Below are 21,032 nucleotides of genomic sequence, written 5' to 3'. Positions count from 1 at the left end.
AAGGGCTAGAAAGGGAAAGAGTCTGTAGCAGGCTAGTTCTATGTTGCTCAAAAGACTTGTTTTCCAGCCTGTCTTTAAATTGGCATTTAACTATTTTGTAACAGTGAAAGAATTTCAGAGAAAGAGATCCACTTCGATCATCTGTGTGTTAGGGCCCAGTGGGGAATTTCCTTGAGAGGTGGAAAAATGTGGATTCACAGCCTTGCCTTAAGTCAGGCAAAGGGGGGATTCGAATCCTAATCGCTCTTTTCTGGTTGAGTATGCTAGTCACTGAGCATAGTGGATACAGAGGAGTTAGATTGCCATTTGTCACCGCTTAATCGAGGAGAAAATCCATACCTTTAAATATGAAAGGGAGCAGGTACCTTCGAGTAGCTTAGAGCCCGGTGCCAAACTCCTCGAGGTGCAGCGTCCGCCTGCTCCCCTGTTCGCTGCGGCGGGGGTGCTGCGGTGCGGCAGCCCCGCGCCCGTGCCGCCGGGGCCCCGTGGCTCCCGGGCCGCGCGGCGGGCTCCGCTAGGTGGCAGGATGCCGGAGAGCTCCCGCTGCGGCGCCGCTCGGCTCCCGCTGCGGAGCCGCGCGCCTCCGCCGCTGAGCACCGCCGGAGCGGTGCGAGGGGGCACCTAGGAGCTCCCCACGGCCTGCGAGGAAAAACTGTAAGGCGAAGAGAAGTTCTGTATGAAGGCGCTGAGGGGTCTAGTGAGAAGCAGTGATGTGAAATAAAAGAAGAGATAGCCGCAAAGATTGCAAAGAGTGACAGCTAGTTAAATCGTAGCATAAGCTCTGAGACCATAAGAATCACGTTTGCCCGTTTAAAGAACCAGTGTGGACAGAAACGGTTGTATGCTTAGGAAAGCATGACCTTTTCCATTAATACTTTTTTAATTACAGAGGTAAAAGGCAACTGTGTAAATATCGTATTAAAATGTTAAATGAAACAGGAGTAAGTTATATACAGAACTAAAACGATCAGAAGAACTTATTCCTGCTTATTGTCATCTTTATTTTATTTTAAGCATGCTTTCTACTGCATGCTCTTTGAAAGCAGGGATTTTGTTTGTACACTACACGCATAATTCCAGAAGCAGCTTTGTTATTAAACGTCGGTGTTTGGGCTAAATTTTATGAGGATATACCTTCAATTCCCATTCCTCTACGTTCAAGTTGTCGTGCCTATGAGAAAACTTGAAAAATTGCAGCAACTGTATTTTAAAGTGAATGTTGTTGTGCGCACTGTTCTCATTTATTCTTATCTGAGCTCCCTGTCCGCTGTCTATTGCTTGTTTCAGTCATTTCACAGCGACGGCGTTGGCCAGCAGCGCGGCGCACGTGAATGGGGCCCCTCACGCCCTCTCTGCCATCGCGATGGCCCAGGGCGCTCCTTTAAGAGCTGTCTTGCAGGACCTCGCACAGGGGTCCTGGGGAGCCTCAGGCGGGATTGTGTTGGGTTTCTCCCCCATACTGGCGCTAACGGTGGGATAACTCGGGCTTTGGGCATGCACAGAAGTTAAACCCCGTTAAACCAGGCTTAGGCTCCCTTCGGTCTTAGAGGGCGCCCCCGCGCCTCTCGCGGACCGGCAGGTTTCGCTGCGGGTTTGCAAGCAGGTGGCTCGGGAGCTCCGGGTTGGGTCTGCGGCGGGCAACGGTGCGCGCGCGGGGGCAGCGTGTCCCCCTGGGGGGCTCGGGGGGGGTGTCTCCTCGCTGCCCGCTCCCCGCTGCCCCCGGTGCAAAGGAAGAAGGCACAGTTTAGAAAGGCGATTCGCCTCCTTGAAGGGCGAGGGAGGTCGGGCTGGAGGGGGCTCGCAGCCCGGCTCCCCGCCAGTCCTGCGGGACTCTGCGTTAGTGACTGCTGGCAGGGCGCCGGAGCGCAGGGTGTGCGAGGCCCAGCCAAGCCGCGTTGGTAGGAAGAGTTAATGGGCTAGCGCGAAACCCAGCGAGGAGCCGGGGGAGGAGTGTGTGTGTGTGTGTGTGTGTGCGTGCACAGTGGGGAGCTCCGGGAGCCGCGGGGCGCGCCCGGGTGCGCGGCGCGGCGGGCAGCGGGTGCCGGGCGCGGCGGGGGGGTTGGGAAGGAGGAGGCGGAGGAGGAGGCGGTGGTGCGCGGGCCGGCTCCCGAGCCCTCCTGCTTTTGAACCTGGGCAAAGCAGAGGCGGGGAGAGGGGCAGGGGAAGGAGGCAGGCAATGACATCAGAGCGGCCCGAGCGGATAAGGTGGGAGAGCCGCGGGAGCGGAGCGAGCGAGGCGTGAGCAATTAGCGGCGGCCGGCAGTTCCCCGCGCCCAGCCCAGCCCAGCCCCGCGCCGCGCCGCGCCTCCCCGAGGCAGCCCCGGGCACCATGCAGAGGTCCCCCCTGGAGAAGGCGAACATCTTCTCCAAACTTTTCTTCAGGTAGGAGCCTCGGCGGAGCACGTGCGGGCCGGGAGGGCGGCGCGGGCGCAGGGCTGCCTGGCCCGGCGGAGGGCTCGCTAGGCGCCAAGGAGCCCCAGAGCAGTTTGCAAAGAGAGCAGTGGGAGCCTTGCTTGTCGAAAAGTGATGTGATCTTATCTGGCTTTTTTTTCTCCCTCTAGTTTTTAGCACTAGGAATGGTCTCTATCTATTTGGTGTCATAAACCGTCAGTGGTCCTAGACAAATTGATTTATGACACAATTTGAGCAACCTTTGGTAAATTGCTCAACTACTTAATTTGTTATTTCACTACAAGCTGTGAGATCACGGGGCGGGGGGGGGGGGTGAATGATCTGAAAGCAAGGGTTCCTTCTCCTTGACTTTCCATTTTTTTTCAGTTCAATATGAATGTAATACAGGATCTTACTGGAAATAGTTCCTTGTAAGCCTTGAAAGTGTTCCCTTACGAGTAAAGTCCCTGGCATCTTTTCTTTCTTGCAACTTCAAGAAAAAGAGGAGAAGGAGCCAATACCCCAATGCCTGTGCACCACACAGTTCATAAGACAATTCAGAAGCCTGAAAATGTTTTACATGATATTGTTGGAAATAACACTACCAGCTGGAAGGAACAAATGATCTTTCTGACCCATGTGTCAGTTTTGCTGTTTTCCAAGGGAGCCGGCTTCCCCTTTTGTTACGTGAGGGTCTTTCATGCAACACCTAAGGGAGGGAGGAAATCTTACATGAAACATGGCCATGGTGACTGAAGTGAGGACACGTGATAGAAAACCATAACATTGGCACGAGGTTCTTGGCTGAGATACTAACTGAGGGCTTTTAACTCACTTTCTAAAGCTTTTGGGATAACTTCCCTTTTCAGCAGATTGGCATAGATTTGGACTTTTTTTTTCTTAGTTTCTTAAGAAGTGGCTCTTTATGAATTATTCTGTTTGCTTGCCTGCTCCCCTTTGATTCCTTTGACCGTTCATTTCAGCCAGATGAGATAGCTGTGAAGGATCCCAAACACAACCAGTTTCTCAAGTTTTGTGAAATGCCCAGCTGAAGGAGACTCCTGTCAGTGTCCTCTACAGATGCTGCAATGTGAAAGAAGCTGTACCTGTACTCAAATGCTCTTAGACCCAGAGAGTGTGGATTAGTGGGAGTGAGCCCTTATAAATTCTCCATAGAAAAGCTTCAGTTGGTGCTCCAGTCAAGTGTAAGATTCAAATCTGTAGGAAATAAGGCAACATATTAACTTTGTTGCTCGTGGAATCATTTGTTCGATTTCATTTTATTTATTTTGCAGCTTATAGCAGCATGCTGTCCTAGAACTTGTGATGCTAAAGATGTCAGGCAAAATTCCCAATAAAATATATTGCTGATTCTTACCTTAATTAAAATTCCCATGTCCAAAAGCAGATGCAACTCATGCTCATTAACCTTGAGTCTGAGTCTTTATGTCAATTAAGTGAGGTTTGAATCATGCGTATCATGCGTGATGTGTGATATTATACTGTCTTATGATAATATTATGATAATAAATATATCAAGAAAAGAGATATTTATGGTGAATATTGACTAGAACAGAAGAGTTTCTGTGCAAAACTTTATGATAATATTGCTTCAAAGAAGAAACAAGCTATTAAAGTAAGCATTCAGTTCACTGGGTAAGAATAGACAAAATTATATATAGACTTCTATAAAGAATCCAACATGATATGCTTCTGTGAATTATAAAATTTACTTGCATTTTACCATGTATATTGGTAAAATATCTCTGTTCAGAATTATTATATGAAATATTTGCAAAGATCACAAAAGTGAAAACCACAAGATAAAAAATATTACATCCCAATTTGCATCAAGAATGTCTTTCTCTTAAAAAAAACTCTTTGGAAAAATGAATTATTTGTAGCTGTGAAACATATGAGCGTGTTTTAAAATATTTGCATTCATTCCTCACTGACTCAGAATTTCCATCTCATCAAATTAATATCAGGATCAATGTTAAAAATTATTAGAAGGTAAATTATAACAGAGCAAACATTTATCAAGTATGAGGATTTTACAAAACTTAAAAATATATTATTTGTGATGAGCTTTATAAAGTCAGAAGAATTTACTTATGTATCACTAACTAAAGAGACCTGTTCTGTCAGCTGGAAACATCCACGAAATTGTGGTTAATGAATTAGATTGGATCAAGGTTTTGTGAAATGTCAGATTATTTTGTTAGTGTTCTAACTGAACCTACACATGTCCTTGGTTTCTGAAACTGATCATATTTAGCAAAGCACTTCAGGACATGCCCACATTTAAGCATGAGCTTTAGTTCCATTAAACTGTGTGAGATACAGAAGTCATGAGCATTCTATCAGAAAGAGGTAGTCAGTTCTTAAAAAAAAGAAAAAGTTATGTCTGGAAAAAAGATATTACTTTTTCCAATAATGATTAAATAGTTGTTTTCAAGTGCAACACTGAGGACTTCTTCAGTGAAATAACTTTTTTAGTAGTTGCTATGGAACTATTTGTAAAGTACAAACCTGAATATAGTGCAGTAAGTTGAAAGTTACTATAGTGGAAGTATCACTAAAGAATAAAATACTATTTTTCAGGAAAGTCTTGCTGATAAATGTAATATTATTATTTAATATTGCACAAGCTGTTATCAGCTCCCTGATAATAGTATCTGTAAGCCCATTGGCAAGGATCTCTTGCTTCATCCTATGTCCTGTTCAGGCTAGGGATATGTTTGAACATATTAAAATGCAGAATGGGGCTTCTAGCTCATAAGTGGATAATTCAGGCATGTTTCAGTATTGTTTGTACATTTTTGTGCTTATCTTTATGCTAAAAAATGAGAAGCTATCGTGTATACAAGGAGTATTATCTTAGGGCAAATATCACCTTTGTTTTGGATTTTTAACATTAGCCAGACTAATAGTGGAAAAAGAGAATTGTTACAGGTGGTCATGATAATTTGGGCTTTAAAAATCAGCTTTCATTCTACAATTTTAACAGTTTGTGTTTTAGAAACTGAATTTTGGTGGTTAAGAAATGAGACATGAAAGTAGGTGGTTTGATATCTTCCATTAGGATGGCATTTATAAAACACTAGGTATTAAGTGTTTCCTGGTTTAGGTTTCCTTTTTTTTTTTTTTCTTATAATATTTTCAGAATTAATCTCTTCCTTTCCAAACCACATGCAAGACATTTATCTGTGGACTGGCAACCTCTTATCTTGTTTAAAGAAAATAGACTTTTATGTAGAAATGGTTACATGGTTATATGCTTTACTTTATATTCATTGAGAAGCTTCATTGTTGTCTTTATAACAAGGTTAAGTATGTTCTTAGAATTTTACAGGATCAAGGCCATACCTCTGATAGCAAACAATCTGAGTACTTTGCAATCATTTGTTTTTTATTGTAGGTTAACTGAGGTTAAGAAGTATTCTTATAGTATTATTAATGCAAGTATAATTAACTTATAGCTGAAACACAGAGGATAGGTTTGCAGGTGTGGTGGCTGTGGGCACAGGAGCATGCCAAATAGCACATCTGGGTAACAAAATGTCCTGTTTTGTCCTCTGAAATATATAAGTAAATCAAAGGTCAAATTAAACTCTAGCATATAGGATGACTTTAGTGATACATGTGTTACAAAATGTTACAAAGTAAGTTTCTAGATGCAATTGAACCACCTTCCGTGAAGGAAATGGTAAGCATAGGCAGGAGAACAAGATCTCACAGGTGATACTTACTTATCGCTCAGCTAAGCAAAAGGATCTCCAAGAGCATTGTCAGTCACCAAGCAGCTACACCAAGGCTGCATATAATGAGTTCCCCAAATCAGGAGAGAATAAGTAGGCTTCTAAGACATATTTTGAAACTACATTGTCTTTCTTTTGAAACGAGAAACCTTCTGGCTCTCAAGTATGAGTAAGAATCCTTCCTTTAGGAGAGGGGATTGATCATGAAGGGCAGTACTTGGGGTGGTCTGCTGCAGAATTGATGCTTTGACTCCGTAGGCAAGGTTGTGCCTTAGGAGAAAATCCTAAGTGATAGCTGGGAAAGATGTTTGGTTCAGGTATATTCTAATGCTGTGTTTTATTGTTAGTATTTTTTTTCATAATTTTTTTCTCCACTTTTAAAATAAAGAATGTGAACCTTTATTGTGTGGGAGCTAACCTGGTCTTTTGTTTTAACTTATTTTTTCCAAGTTAACTCAACTTAAGGTTAATCTATGAAATTCAGGACGCTTTTATTTCTCTGGAGACAGCAAATACAACAAAGCAGTATTTCTTTGCTCACAGCCTAAGATTATATATTTCCCTCCTTAAATATCTTTGTACTCCCAATGTACTTCTTTTTTTTTTTCTCAAAAATAGTTCTCATAGTCATTCTGCAAACTGAAATACTTTGACCATCTTGCCAACTGTAAGGAGAAAAAAAAATTCTGTTAAAAACTCAAAAAACACTTAGAAATTGTACTGTTTAGATAATAATCTGGATAAATGACACTTTGCATAAAATGGACAGAAAAATGCAATTCTTTTCCAAGAGTTGCTGTGGAGTAATTCGCATTATGATTGGCTATTGCAATCCAGGGGTTTCAGCAGAACATTGATTATCTGTAAAACAGTGCTGTTCACTGTGGCAGAGCTAGTGAAGTTGCAGTAAATATTTTCCATGTCAAATAACTCTTCACAGCAAACATACATTGATTAGTAAAGAAATTTAACTATTCATTTTAATTATCTGTAAGAAAGAAGAAATGAACAGGATCTGCATTTACCTACAGTTGTTGAAACCCTACAGTTGCATTATGTGTAAGTATATTAAGCTCAGAAAATTTGTTTGTGTGCCTTTAAAGGGTGAAAATACTGAAGGTTTAGTATAGTTGTCAGAATATGTAACATTCTGCTTCAGCATGTTACTATTTGAAACAAAAGAAGATGGTCCAGCCCTACTCTGCTGAGGGCAATCAAGGCCCAGGAATTAGGCAGTGGTGTCTGGCAGTTGTTGTACCAGGGTGCCCTGAATCGTCACATCTGTTAGCAAGGATCGTGCAGAACTAGTCACCCTTTGTGGCCGTGGTGCAGAATGCTCAGAGGCAAGGGTTGGTGGTGCAGACAGTGTCCTCCTGCAGAAACCCATTTCAGGTGTAAGAGAACTGCCGCCTCCAGTATAAAGTAAGTAGCAAACTGCAATTTGTTTTACCCATTGGTGTGATGGACGTCTTTTGGGAAAGGTCTGGCGTTCGGTGCCTTCCATTATGAGTCCAGTCTAGTCTGATCCTTCAGGAATGTCTCAAATCTATATGGTGTCTCAGTCTTTCCCTACAGTCAGTAGGAATTAGTGGACCTACAAGCACCTTGTAATACTTAGGCCTCAGAGCATCATGATCACAGCTTGATTTTTTTTTTTTTGTTTTATCTTTTTTCACCTTAACTATTAAGGATAGGAGAAAGCTGGAAATACTTTCCTTGCTTGATCTCCATCAGGGTTCAGGCTGAAGCCCTTAGGACTCACAGGGAATAGTGCCTTGAAAGAGAAAGAAGTGAAGCCATGGCTGCCTTTGCACTGCATAGTAGATGATACCAGTAATAAGAGTTGTGCACATGACATCTGTTGAAGTGGCGTCAGGCTGCTCAGGTTTACCCTTTCAGGAGAGCTTCTATGCATGCTTTGCTTTGTGGGTCTCAGTCAACATAGTCTGGCTCTCTTACAGCAAAGTAGCACCATTGCTCCTGTTGCTTTGCTAATGTGTACTTTGTGACTGGGAGAGGGTCTGATATGTTTGGGGAATTCCTGTACACAGGAGGAAAATCTGTGCAGTTGGCTTAGCAACACTGAGGCTCTTTTCTGTCTTCAGTGGCATGCAAAGCAGCCTTAAGGGAGAGTCAAATCCTATTGACAAGTTAACAGTGTATGTTAATACTCTCTGGAAAGCCAACGACATCTGTCCTTTTGGTACAATTCACTGGAGTGGATTGAGGCTGAACTTGCTCGAGAAACAAATAGCTATAATAAGAAATCTGTGATATATTCCTGAAGTGGATGATTAAGAAAGGGTCTTTAGGAAAAAAGAGCAAAAAAAAAAAGAGCAGTTAAAACAGTACGCAATGTATGTGATATTTACATATCAGGCTAGTAAGGTGTATTTTGCTACTAAGCAATTCATATAGAGGTGGAACTTGTTTTCCTTCTTTTCTTCTTTCCTACTGTACACCCTTGAAACTTGTTCCCTGCTGGGTTTCATGTGTATGTACCCATAATAACATTCCTAGTTAGTGGCAAAACTCTGACAGCACTACAGGTTTCTCTGTGAAAGAGTTCATTAAATGCCAGCCAGTAATCCGGTGGCATTTGCTAGCATAATGCTGTAAAGCCAATCTGTTTCCCTTCCTCCTTACTTTCTTCCTTTCAAAAGAAATTTTGCGTTTTCAGTAGACAAGAAGAAGCTAGGAATTAATGCTGGAAAATCACTCCTAATAAGCCAAAAAAAAAAAAAAATACAAGAGCCATGTTTATTGAAAACTGATTCAGCTATATATGTTACCTTGTAATAAAAAAAAAACATTGATACCTATAGATTATATTGCCAGTTAAAGTAGATTTATAGCCATTTTGCATTTCAAAAATGTGCAAAAAATGCAGAGTGGTAAATCTGGCTGCTATTAGAATCTGACATAAAGTATTTTTCAGGAGATATTTATTCATTCTAGGTCTAGTATATTTTGGGAGACTATACATCTTCTGAAACACACATCTTGACAGTACAACCTAAGCAGTTATTGAAAATCTGTATTGAGACAAGTACCATGTTATAGGCGACTTCCTCCCACTATTCTCTCTTGAACCTGAAGCTGCTTGGCACAGTTCACAAATTGCCCGGATGTAGTTAGGGTGGGACTTTCAAGTAAAGCCAGAGCACCTCGGAGATGAACATCTTTTGGGCAACTGCTGTCAGCAGACTCCAGTAGAAGCCTGGTTGCGAACTAGGAAATTCCTGGATGAAGGTGACAGTACCATTCCTTTAGCTGTCTAGAGAAATTCATCTACCTTAATTGTAGCTACTCTGCGATATGAGGACAAGGACTGCACAAAGTCTAAGTCAAACATGTGGACTTGAGAGAGGAGGGTGATTTAGGTGGCACTGATAAATAAACCCCGTTCAACACCGCATAGAACAAGAGGGATTCTTCCAAGCTCAGTAGATTTGCTAAGCTTAACTACCTTCCTCAAATGATAAAACACCCACTCTACTTTCTTTCTGAATATAATCAAATTTTGTTACTTCAGGCGGTAGTAAAATGTCGAGCTAGATACTAATCAAAAGTATAAATAATATCAAATGTGTAGAGAGAAACAGTGCAGTCCAAAATATTGTCCCACAATGTACCAGATCTGAAACCGTAAAATATTTCTCTTTTTTGAGACAAGTTGGAAATTACTTATTGCAATCTCAAAGCATTATTAAGGGACTCAGCCATAGGTTATTCATCAGTTATCCTACTTAACTATGGTATTGGGAACTGAAGAGGTCACTTACAAAGTACTGTTGCTTACTTGCATTAGCTGCAATAGTGGTTTAGTGTTCATAACTTATATTCATTTTATCATTGCCAAAATGTCTGAATATACTGGAGTTTCTAGAAGCCAATCAATGAGAGTTTCTGTTCCTGAAATACAAGGATTAGCCATGTTTGCACAAGACAGGCACAGAGTCAACAGTGACAGGTCCTTTCACCATCCTGTATGTGACTTACCGTTTGCAGTTACCACCCAAGATTTTCACTGAACAGGATTATTTTAAATACAGCATTTTTTCCTATCTATTTTATTACATTTCTGAAAACATTGGCCCCTATTTCCAGTGCTAGCAAAGTTTATGGACGTTTTACCAATGACTCTGCAAAGTGAGATAACAGCTCAATAATTTTAATAGCTGTAACTAATAGCAATGACTCTCAGTAATTCTAATAGCTGGCCTTGCTGCAACCTGTTGTGAATGGTGTTTTTTTTTCTCAAGTAAACTGCTGACAAAGACTGTCCTGAGCCCAATTTATCTGAAACTACTGTGATTGCAGAATGAAAGATAATCTTCTAATTTCTTAAAACACTCTATCTTTGCAGTATGTGTCATATAACTGTCCACTTGGGAAATATCTTTGTGTCTCTATTTATTGAATTACTAGGGTTATCGTCTTGTGTTTTTATATGATTCATAGCTTTGCTAAAATGAGTGTTAAAATGTGCATGTGTATGCACACAAATAGTTACACACAAATAGGATTTGACTGTTGAGCCAAGGTCTCTTTGCACTGTTGTAATGTCTAATTGCTTTCCTTTACGTTCAATATCCAACCTCTTTGCACCATCAGATGTTGCAATTGAGAATATGGCTTACTTTGTGTATATGATATAGGTTTTATCAGGCATACAGTTAGGCTATGTTAAAAATCAACTTAAATGAGCGGTGTGTATTTTCTAAGTAACCACAGGAAACAATTTTGCATTTCTTTTGCAGTTTTGTTACTGTTGTCTATAGAGACCATTTAAAATTAAGAAAAAAAAATGAAATGATTGAGCTTTTGCAGATCATAACTTTTATCAAAATCGTAAATCATGTGTTTTTATAATCTATGTTTACCTATGGGGACATGACAGCAATCAACTGCAAGCTGTTTCTTTCACAAGTATTTCATTATTTTTAAGGAAACATATTTTTTAACAATGGCAATAAAGCAGAAGCTCTTATAGCTTCAAAATACATGACTAGTTGTTATGATTGTCTGTTTATGTTTTCTTTTAGTCTTGTGTTTTCAAAAAACCTTCCAAACAGAACCTGCTGCAAAATTATGTACAAGTTAGCGCTTGGGTATTAGTAGGCATTTGAAGGATTGAATTGTTCAATAACATTAGTAATGGCTTATAAAGATTTTCCCTACAGAGTACCCATTCTAGAGTTATCTTTTGCTTTGTTTTAATTCAGCATACCCTTTAAATTGATACTAAATTTAAAAGCATGTCATTTGAAGAAAGAAATTCAGAATGGTTAGATATGGTGGACACAGTGAAGATCTTATGGTGAGTCTTGCAAAGATCTTATGTATTATTTCCTACATACTGCAATGTAAGTTGTCAAAGGAACAATGAAGTTACATTTAAGACTTTCCAGCTTATATGAACGAAACTTATACATGCAATTTACTACAGTTACGATTTCCTATTCATTAATATGGACATGGCACATATTTGGAAATGTAATACAAATGTCTCAATCCACTGCTTAAACAGGAAGTTTTGGCTCGTGATCACACCCTAAAACTGATTTAAATGCAACAGTTTTGCAAATATTCTTTTAATGTTATACTTACCATTATAGTTTAGTAAATATAATGCAGTTTCATGCCTGCATTATATCATGTGATATTATTGAGTGTGTATTTTAAATATATGTACATGTATATGTGTACACACATGGCTGCTGTGGAGTAAATATTCAGGGCTAGACAATGCAAGCCCAGAGTTACCCCTTTATTTATGTTTTTTTCTGCCTAGATGGACAAAACCAATTTTGAAAAAGGGTTACAGACAACGACTGGAGCTGTCAGATATTTACCAAATCCCTTCTGCAGACTCTGCTGATAATCTTTCTGAAAAATTAGAAAGGTATGAAAGAAGTATGCTTTCTTGGCATTGCCTTTCAGATTAATGAAACAACAACTTTGTCTGTTCCAGGAAACACATTGCAACTTTCATTAGAAAGCTGTTGGGATAAAATATCTAAATAGCGTTGGTTGCAAACTGTTGTCTGCAGACTGGCTCAAATGTCTCCTCGTTCAGCATGCAAGGACATTCACTTGTCCTTTGGAGCTGCTTGGGATCCATGATGGAGAAGTATCACCTAGATTTTCTAAACTACTGTTTTGAGGCACCTGTGACATCTATCCATTGACTAGTTAAGCTAGACTCACAGTTTCACTACTAGTTCCCTATCCAGCTGTTCTTTCTTCCCAAAATATCCTTGTCAAATCCTGTTTTTTTTTTTCCTGCTTTACCATCTAAATAACATGGAGCTTGAGGTTTTTCTTTTTTTTTTTTAGATCATGGCTGAACAACTTTATTTAATTTCTTCTGCAGGAACTGTGCCCTGAATTTCCTCATTTACACTTCCTCTCTTCTTTTCTCTACCCTTCTTTCGGTGGGTGCTAATTCAGAAACTGTGCTGCACTTATAAGTATTGCAGATACAAGTACTTAAATCCCATCCCTCTCCTGTAGCCTCTAGTGTAGCTTTCCTCTTTGATTCAGGGGCAACTAGATCTGCATTGCTGTGCCAGTCAAATTAAACTGAAGTGCAGTGTGACATACATTTGCAAAAGTGATGGAAAGTATTGAGAACATTGGTACAACTTAATGCTTTTTGACATAGAGAAGAATTTATACATGAAATATTCTGGTTATTTAATATGCTGTTGACAAATGAAGAAGAGTGGTAACTGAGTAAGTTCTTAGGTGTACTTTAATTTGTGAGTTCAATGTTGACTAAACATATGTTTATCTGTATGTGTATGTATAATATATGTATATATAGCATGCTTTTGGCTAGAAATCTTTTGTAGAATAGAGGATTACTGTCCTGACAACAAGAATAAAAATAATGCTGTCTAGTAGAAAAGTCACGTTTTCTGATGCTTTGTTGATGTTTTCTTTCTGTTGCAGACTGGAAGAGCTCCAAAACATTTATTTGCCTATTATTTGTGCGTTGCTCTTAAGTACAGCAGGTTTCTTTAAAACATACAGTGTGACCTTTTCATGAATTAACTCCCTGCAGGGTGATGTATGGCTAAGTATTTAAATCTGCCAAATATGTGGCTGAACTAGATTTGAACTTTTATTGATCTATCAAGTCAATGAAGGCCAGGTCTTTGGGGTCTCTGCAAAGCTTTGTTTCATTAGTCACCTTAGCTAAATCTCCTTGGATATAGTTGAGCGAATTGAACTATGTCAGAGCCATAGACCCATGTATTTGCTCACACAACTTAATGGTCTTGTTTTTCGATTCCTTTTCAGAGAGTGGGACAGAGAGCTGGCAACTTCAAAGAAAAAACCCAAACTTATTAATGCTCTTCGACGATGCTTCTTCTGGAAATTTATGTTCTATGGAATATTATTGTACTTAGGGGTAAGATTTGTTCCTGTTTTCGGTAAACTTTTAATGTTGCATAAACGGATCCAAGTCGTAGGGGTTGCTAAATTAATATGGAATCCTGTGGATAAGTACAGTGTTCACTCTGTGTATGGCTTATAAAGATGATAAATACAGAAAGATACTCAGGAATCATCTTAAATAAAACATTTTTTGATTAGGTATTAATATCTTTAAGCAGTACACGTTGCTTAGGTGCTAGCATGTGTCTCCCCTCAAGTACAAATAGAGCACCAGAATTTTCGTATTACAGCTGAATTAACGTAGTCATTTTCTCATATTACATTTTTAAGACATTTCTCCAAACGTTCTACCCTTACATTAAAATAAACGATACTGAAATTTCACATAATTTGGTTGATATTGCCAAAGTGAAAATCAGTCAGCTTTGTAGTGAAATGCTTTATTCAGGCTTATGTATGCAATAAACAGGTTTGGTATACTGAACTGTTACATGGCTGTCTACATTAGTGTTAGCATTTCTGCATAAATAACCATGTGGAATACGCTTGAATCTTTAGTGCTCCAAAGTGTACGATCAGGATCTTGATGTTAGAATCTGAACTGATTATGTTTATCAGCTTTTCAACATGTTAGGATTACCCTGACTTACCAAATGCCACCTGTTTGAAAATCCTATCACTGGGGTTATGAGTTGTGAGAACAGTTTATTATTAATGCTATCTCACCAGGTGGTGTGGATATCCAGTCTGTAAAACTGAAAATTATTGTTAATCAATATATATATTAAATATCTATGTCATTTTTGGTTTTCTATAATATAATAGGAAAAGTGAGATATTAAACTACATGTTTCATTGTTCAAAGTGCCGTGGTATCAGAAACAGCTGATATATAATAGCCCAGATGGCCCAGAGTGGTCAGATATACTCAGATAGTCAGCATTTTCAGATGTCAGACAGATTTCTAGGCCAGATTTTTATTTCGGATAGGTTACTACAGAAAAGGATTAATTCCTCTGGCATTAGTGTTGAATGTGATCCAGTTTAGCTGTACTTTCAAATAAGGCCATGCACTGGGTGAAGGAAAAGGGGAGGAGAGTTAAATAGCCCGTAATTTTCACTGAAGTTTTATCTTGCTTCCTATAAAACAAAACTTCTCTTTTCTTCTAACTTTCTGTCAGGTATCCAAGAAACTCTTCTACAAGGAAAACAGAGTTATAAAAATGCAAACCTTAATTCCCAATATAATGATCCATCTTCCAGGCAGGCAGGGAGAAGTAGTATAGGGAGTTGCCATTATGCCTATGAGTTTGCTATAGATTCCTCCATGGAAGGGAAATTTCAAGCCAGGTAGATCTTCTAGTACTTAGAGGAAGAAAGATGCAGAATCTATTCTAGACAGATCCGTTCTGCAGAGAGTCATTCCATATTTATGCTAAGATAAGTGAAGTCACACTCTGACGTTATATATGCTCAAATTTTAATAACTTTTTATAAAACAGTTGAAAAAATAAATAAATAAGACAATCTTGAAAACTAAAGCACAAGTTCTTAACTATATGCAAACTTTCCAGCATTAAAAGGGAACTATTTAACACTGAAAACTTTTAAGGCTTTGGACAATATTTCGAGTCAAAGACTATTTTTCAGAGTAAGCACCAGATTCTGAGGCTGACTTTTGCTAGTCTTATGCTGGGACAGCTCCATTGCAATAAACTGCCATAGATTTCCTCTTCTAGGAAGAGAAGGGACTCTAGGTCTAGGACAGGGACTCTTGGTATCTTAGATAAAACTGTGGAACAGGAGTTTTTAGTGGGTGCTCCGGGCCCTCCTGTAATACAAAAGAATAATGACAATGAAGATGGAAAATACGGGAAGGAATTGAGCAGTGACAGGAAGCAGCATAAAGAGAAGATAGCTTAAAGGAAGTGTGCACTTAAAGCCAATGGTCTAATATGGCAGAGGGAGAATATCAAGACTTATTCTGATGAAGGATAAGTATGGAGACAAGTAGGAAGGGAAACACAAGAAATGCCATGCTGTAGGATGGTTATTTTTTAAAATGTACTGGTTAATGTCTCCATATTGCCATGGCCAGAAGTACATGCTATCTTCCTACATACAGGCAGGCAAAGGACAAACTTTGGACAGTTTAGGGCCCCTTGTTTAAAAATTCTGAAGGGCCTTCATTTCTAGAAAGGCAAATTAGGCTATTTCTTCAATCCAGAGCCTTGAATCTGTCCATCTTCCTGCATCTGTGTTGGCAACACCATGTTCCCACTGTCGTACCCTCTTACTGTATGCGGTTACCTCTGCAACACTGAAGTACCAGCCTCTCAAGGTCCATGCTCTGTGTCCATGCTCATCCCTACTTCTGTATGAACTCACGCTGCTGAGAAGGTTTGGGAAGTGCAGGCTGCTGCTGTACACAGCAACACGTTGTTAAGCCCCTGCTCCCATGGGCAGGTACCCTGGAGCAGTGGATACATTGCAGAGACAGTGCTGGCCAAGCTAGTGTCAAGTGTGTAGTAACAAGCCATTGCTTGGCCAGCTTGTGCTCAAAACTATCTCTTCATATGTTCACATGCAGACACACACTTTCTCCCAAGTAGCAGAGCCAGATTCAGTTCGGTTGTCATTCATCAGGAAATATTTTTCAAGTGTTGTTCAAGTGTATTTCAAGATACATATGTTGTAAACATTCAGTCTTGTGTGTCCTCCCAATCTCCTAAATGGGTTGTTTCAGGGTGAACCTGCCAAGGAGGTTCAGCTAATGCAAAATCTGGCTGCACATCTACTCAAAGTGTATGTGATATCTTTCCTTTTGTCTATGTTAGCTTCCACTTAGTTTAAGTTGCTGTGCAGAGTTGTGCGGCTGGATGGGTGTGGTACGGTAATGAGGATGTACCTGGGAATTAAAACTTGTAAGCCCAGGATCTCTCAGGCATGAAAGATGTTATTGTTTATAGGACCATCATCTGTCCTACTTGCAGGGGTTTCTGCAAGTCATCAAGGGAAAAATAGATTTGATTTTGATATTGAATTCTAGATGTCTCCTCTAGATACCCCTCAGGAAAGAGAAAGCTCTGTTTACGCAAAATAGTGTGTGACTGCAAGTGACAGGAAGAGGAAACATAGATAAACTGATAGTTCAATAAGATGTATAGAGTATCACATTTGGTAGCACATAGCTATTATTGTCTAAGGGGCATGACACATGAACAGGTAACTCTAAGATCATGAATTAGCTGGCATCAACTCTTACCCTCTGGCACGCTGTGATAATGTGAGGTGGTTTATGCCTCCTGAATTAAGTAAATTACCTAAAATTATCTTGCATTTATTGTGCCTTGTTTGCATTTTCTGTGCATTCCTGTTAAGAGCATGTGCCTGGCTATTTGGTGTGAAGTAGGAATTCAGGACTGGTGGAACAGGGGGCAGATGTAGAGATAAATCTGTAAGTAGGATGAAATCTTTAAATAAAGGACTCATTATCTTTTTCAGATATATGCCCTAACTCAGCTGGGAGTAACTGAATTTTCCAGGAGTGCTTTTGTGATTCAATAGCCTGTGTTAAACAGGCTGTCAGGACAGATGATCATAATTGCCCCCCACAGCTAAAATGATCAGTTTAGGAATGTTTGAATCAATGTTTAAGTATAAATAGTCAGTGCAGCTTTCTAGTGTATCAGACACCAGAATATATTCATTGTATTTTTTATTCTTTGTGGATCTATCCTTTGAATAAAAGTTGTAGCAAAAGCAAGAAAACATCACGAAAATTCTTTATATTCTCCCAAATAAATCAAAACCACAAAAGGCTTTCTGTAGTATCTCTATATGGGATTTCAGTTTTAGAAACATCTGTTAAATATTTTTTTGGAAAATATAAACTCATTTTGCTCCTGAAAATATTGTTTCATTCTGATGCCTGGGAAGGTGAGCTTTCCCTTATCTATTCAGCCATATCTTAGAATCTTTCAGATGATATTCAGCAGGGATTTATTTTTCTGTTTCCATGTATTGCCAGTAATCTGCTGTTCTCTCTCTTTTTTTTCCTTTACATGTTACTGCCATTGGAAGTTGGGGTAAATTCCAACTGTCTACGTCACAATTGTTACTGTCCACTCTCTTTGATTTCTTCCTGCTACGGAGCTAAGTGTTCGTGCTTCTCTCTGTACTCTTTCACCTTGTTTGGTGACTGCAGGATCCTTCCTTTACAGAGTCCTACACATTTCTATCTTTTATATGCTTCTGCCATCTCATTACTGCCTTTCTTTCTTTCACAATCAACATGAAATGATTAAGTCTTGGTGTATATTCTTGATGTCCTTGTGAGATGATAAAACACTTAATTTTATTGAAAGCTGCAAGAGGAAGATCTTGCTGCTAAAGCTGCTGGTGTTCTTTTCAGGCCTTGCTCACGCGGAAATTAATGGGAGCTTTGCCATTAATTTTAATGGGGACAGGATGTTGTGCTGTATTGGCACAGACGAAACCGAGTTGTATGCTCTTTTGAACTGTTTCTTACCTATCAACTCTTCTCCTGTTTAATCCCTGAGCCATTTTCGTAGCACCTTTCTCTGAGGGTGTTTTAAACTCTGCTTACATCCCTGCTGTTTGTGTAGTTGTTGCAACTAGCGTCACAGCTTTGCTCTCATTAGGTCTAGTAGTTTTTCTGTCTCTCTCTTTCACCTCATGCACTGTAGGTAATGATGTTATTGAAGAGTGGACACTTGCGCTCTGGCCCCCTAGAGTACTACGATTCTTCCTCATAAACTGTGCTGTGTGAGGTACATTGAAGTAGTTCGCCTAATATATCTGCTTCCCTGTTGCTCTAAACAGTTTCCATTTTTCACCTTTCCAGCAGACAACTATTTTGCAATTTAAAGAAAAATGGTATGGTGGTGACATAAAAATCTTACTTTTTGGTGAGTTACTGGCTAACAAATTGAGGACTTTGCTGTGAGGATCGGTTTGATTCCATACACATTTTTCTCTCATATTCAACCTTGTGAAGTGTACGTTTCCACTCCAGCAAAGTGACTGGTAACATTAACTTGGAAATGATTTCAGTATAGTATTCCAAGGGAATCTAATGAGGATTTCCTGAAATTCTCACATATAGGTCACGAGTGTGTTGCAGGGGGGAGGGATATGAAAGTCCTGAAGCACTCCTTGGGCACATGCCAAAACAGAAGTGTGCATTATTGTCTTCAAAGTTCGGAGTGAATGAGCATATGGGGAATATATATAGTTTGTAAGTTCTCATTGCGTAAGAATAGTCATAGTAGCTCAGCTCAGAGATCCATCTAGCATGGTATCCTGTCTCATACTCTCATTTCTCTTCAGATCATATGATCTTTGACCTTTTAATATGCTTTTCTGTGGAGGGGAGTAATTTATGAGTTTCTCATTGGTCTACGGTGAGTGCTGAGTGGAGAGTAAGAACAGGAGAAGCAAAAAGCAGACTACTGAAAACTAGATTTCCTGTTAGACACACAAATCCCGATCCTTTTTTAGGTGGGTCATTCTATATCACTTTATATGCTGTATCAGTTTATATCAGTTTATAATAACTGGATATTCTATATACGTTTATATGGAATAGATGTAGAGGCTAATTTTGCTTTCATTTGTATATTGACTGGATAATGATATCTTTAATAAATGAGCTAATGAAACTCCACTGTAAAACAGTGGATTTTTACACCAACTGAGATAGCAAGCAATCTGGCATATTGCCAGTCATTATTCTACTCATAGACAGTCTGTAAATCACCTTTTTTCCAGCAAGCTAGACATGTATGCAATCCCTTTATATTCACAACAAACACAGTTGCAGAGCACGGCATTTTTGCTGGGAATAAGTGTAAATACAGAAAAAAACTTGCTATTTTAAGCATATATATATAAAAGCTTATCTTGGGATCTCTGAGAGTACAAAAGCACTGCGTTGTCCTTGAAAGGTGACTGTTTTGTATTTTGTGAGTGTTGTGGAGTTTTGATTTGCTGCTTCTGGATGCATATGGTCTAAGCACAGCTGCCTTAGGTCATGTGTGTTTTAATAAACACTCCTCCCTTTGCCTACTAATAACACTGAAGTCTTTGTCAGAGTAGGCTCCAGGTTTACAGAATTTGTGTTGGTGCAGAATTGTGTTTAATCTGGGGAAAGTAGTGCCTAACACAGGTATGCTATTCAAGATGTAAATTTTTGTCCCTTCTGTGGAAAAAGTAGGTGAATACCTACTCAAACAACAGCGATAGGCAAAAGCATGCAGCACAAGTTGCAGAGGTAGTTAGGATTGCTGCTGTATGAGAGACCAAAAGGAACCTAAAGGAGAAAAAAAAAAATTCACTGAAAAGCATTAATTATTACCAGCTCCACTAATTCACTTCTTTCTACTTCTCTGCATTGCGGTCTGTGTGGTTTTGAGCTTGAAGGCAGTGCTAATAAATATTTGACAGAACTTAACACATCTATACACAAGCAAATTTAATGGTTGCTCGCTATTTTTGAAGTATCTGACACTTTATGCTGAGAGTAAGCAGACACAACCGAAAGAAGGATGAGGAAATACATGCAAATTCTTAACACAAATATTTTTGCACTGAATATAACAATGAAACAGGGAAAGGAGCACATGCATACTTCATAACCTTCAGAAGCTCATACAGAAGATGAAGTAAATTGTTAGACCACAGTACACGATGATTTTTGCAGTTCCTGGGGAAAGATTGGAGAAGGAAAGAGGGTGCAAAAGACAGAGAGGGAATAGGATAAAACTATAGGAATGCAAATAAGAACAATCAGTACATGAAGAAAAGTAAATGGAGAGCAAAGATGAGGCAACCCTTGGAGGGTTTAATTACAAAAGGAAAGGAGGCTGAAGACAAATGTGATAGCAGGCTAAGATAGAGTCAGAGCTACAGGCAGGTCATTTTGGTGCCTTGTAATTTATCAATGTGATGCTCTCTCTTTTTCCTCTCCTACTCTGATTTTGCATCATGTTGCACATTCTGGTACAGGAAGTGCTGGGCTGACAGGCAAGAGGGACTGATTTTTCTCTGGGTCTTTTTTTATGCTTACCTCCCCTACCATTTATGCCTCTCTCAACCTGCTCTGTTATAGCTCTGGATGCTATGATCTAGAACTGTTGAGTAGGATAATCTAATTTGTTTATATTTTTATTCTGTTATTATTTCTATTTACTTTATGTTTTACATAGATTATCTGTGTTGTTCTGTTAGTATTCCTTTCAGGGCCTGTGAATCTTCCTATGTCCTATTTGGACCAGTAAAGTACAGTGAGAACTGTTCTCTAGTGGAAAAAAAAAAAAGATCCAGCCTATTGAGCTTGGTTCAGTCATGTTATGTGGCTAATCTGTGACAATTCTGAAAAGTAAATCTGGAAACTTATGTCAGTTGTCATTTTTATAGAAAACAAACAAACAAACAAAACTTATGAAC

At 39.4% G+C, this 21,032-nt stretch overlaps 1 protein-coding gene across 2 annotated transcripts in view; it reads left to right on the top strand.

Annotated features, from left to right (window-relative positions):
- Positions 1-2,140: 2,140 nt before the first annotated feature.
- Positions 2,141-21,032, top strand: part of CFTR (CF transmembrane conductance regulator) — a 91,157-nt gene continuing 72,265 nt past the window's right edge. Inside the window, exons 1-3 of one of the 2 annotated variants that reach the window (XM_068932612.1) lie at positions 2,141-2,382; positions 11,950-12,060; positions 13,464-13,575. In XM_068932612.1, coding sequence (XP_068788713.1) covers positions 2,330-2,382; positions 11,950-12,060; positions 13,464-13,575 — 276 coding nt within the window. In that variant the 5' untranslated portion in view covers positions 2,141-2,329. The remainder of the gene's footprint in view (positions 2,383-11,949; positions 12,061-13,463; positions 13,576-21,032) is intronic. The other variant, XM_068932611.1, reaches the window with a different exon arrangement.

Source organism: Struthio camelus, chromosome 1 (genome assembly GCF_040807025.1).
Source record: "Struthio camelus isolate bStrCam1 chromosome 1, bStrCam1.hap1, whole genome shotgun sequence".
NCBI lineage: Eukaryota > Metazoa > Chordata > Aves > Struthioniformes > Struthionidae > Struthio > Struthio camelus.
Note: the sequence above shows the minus strand (reverse complement) of the source record. Positions and strands in the feature narration are given on the sequence as shown.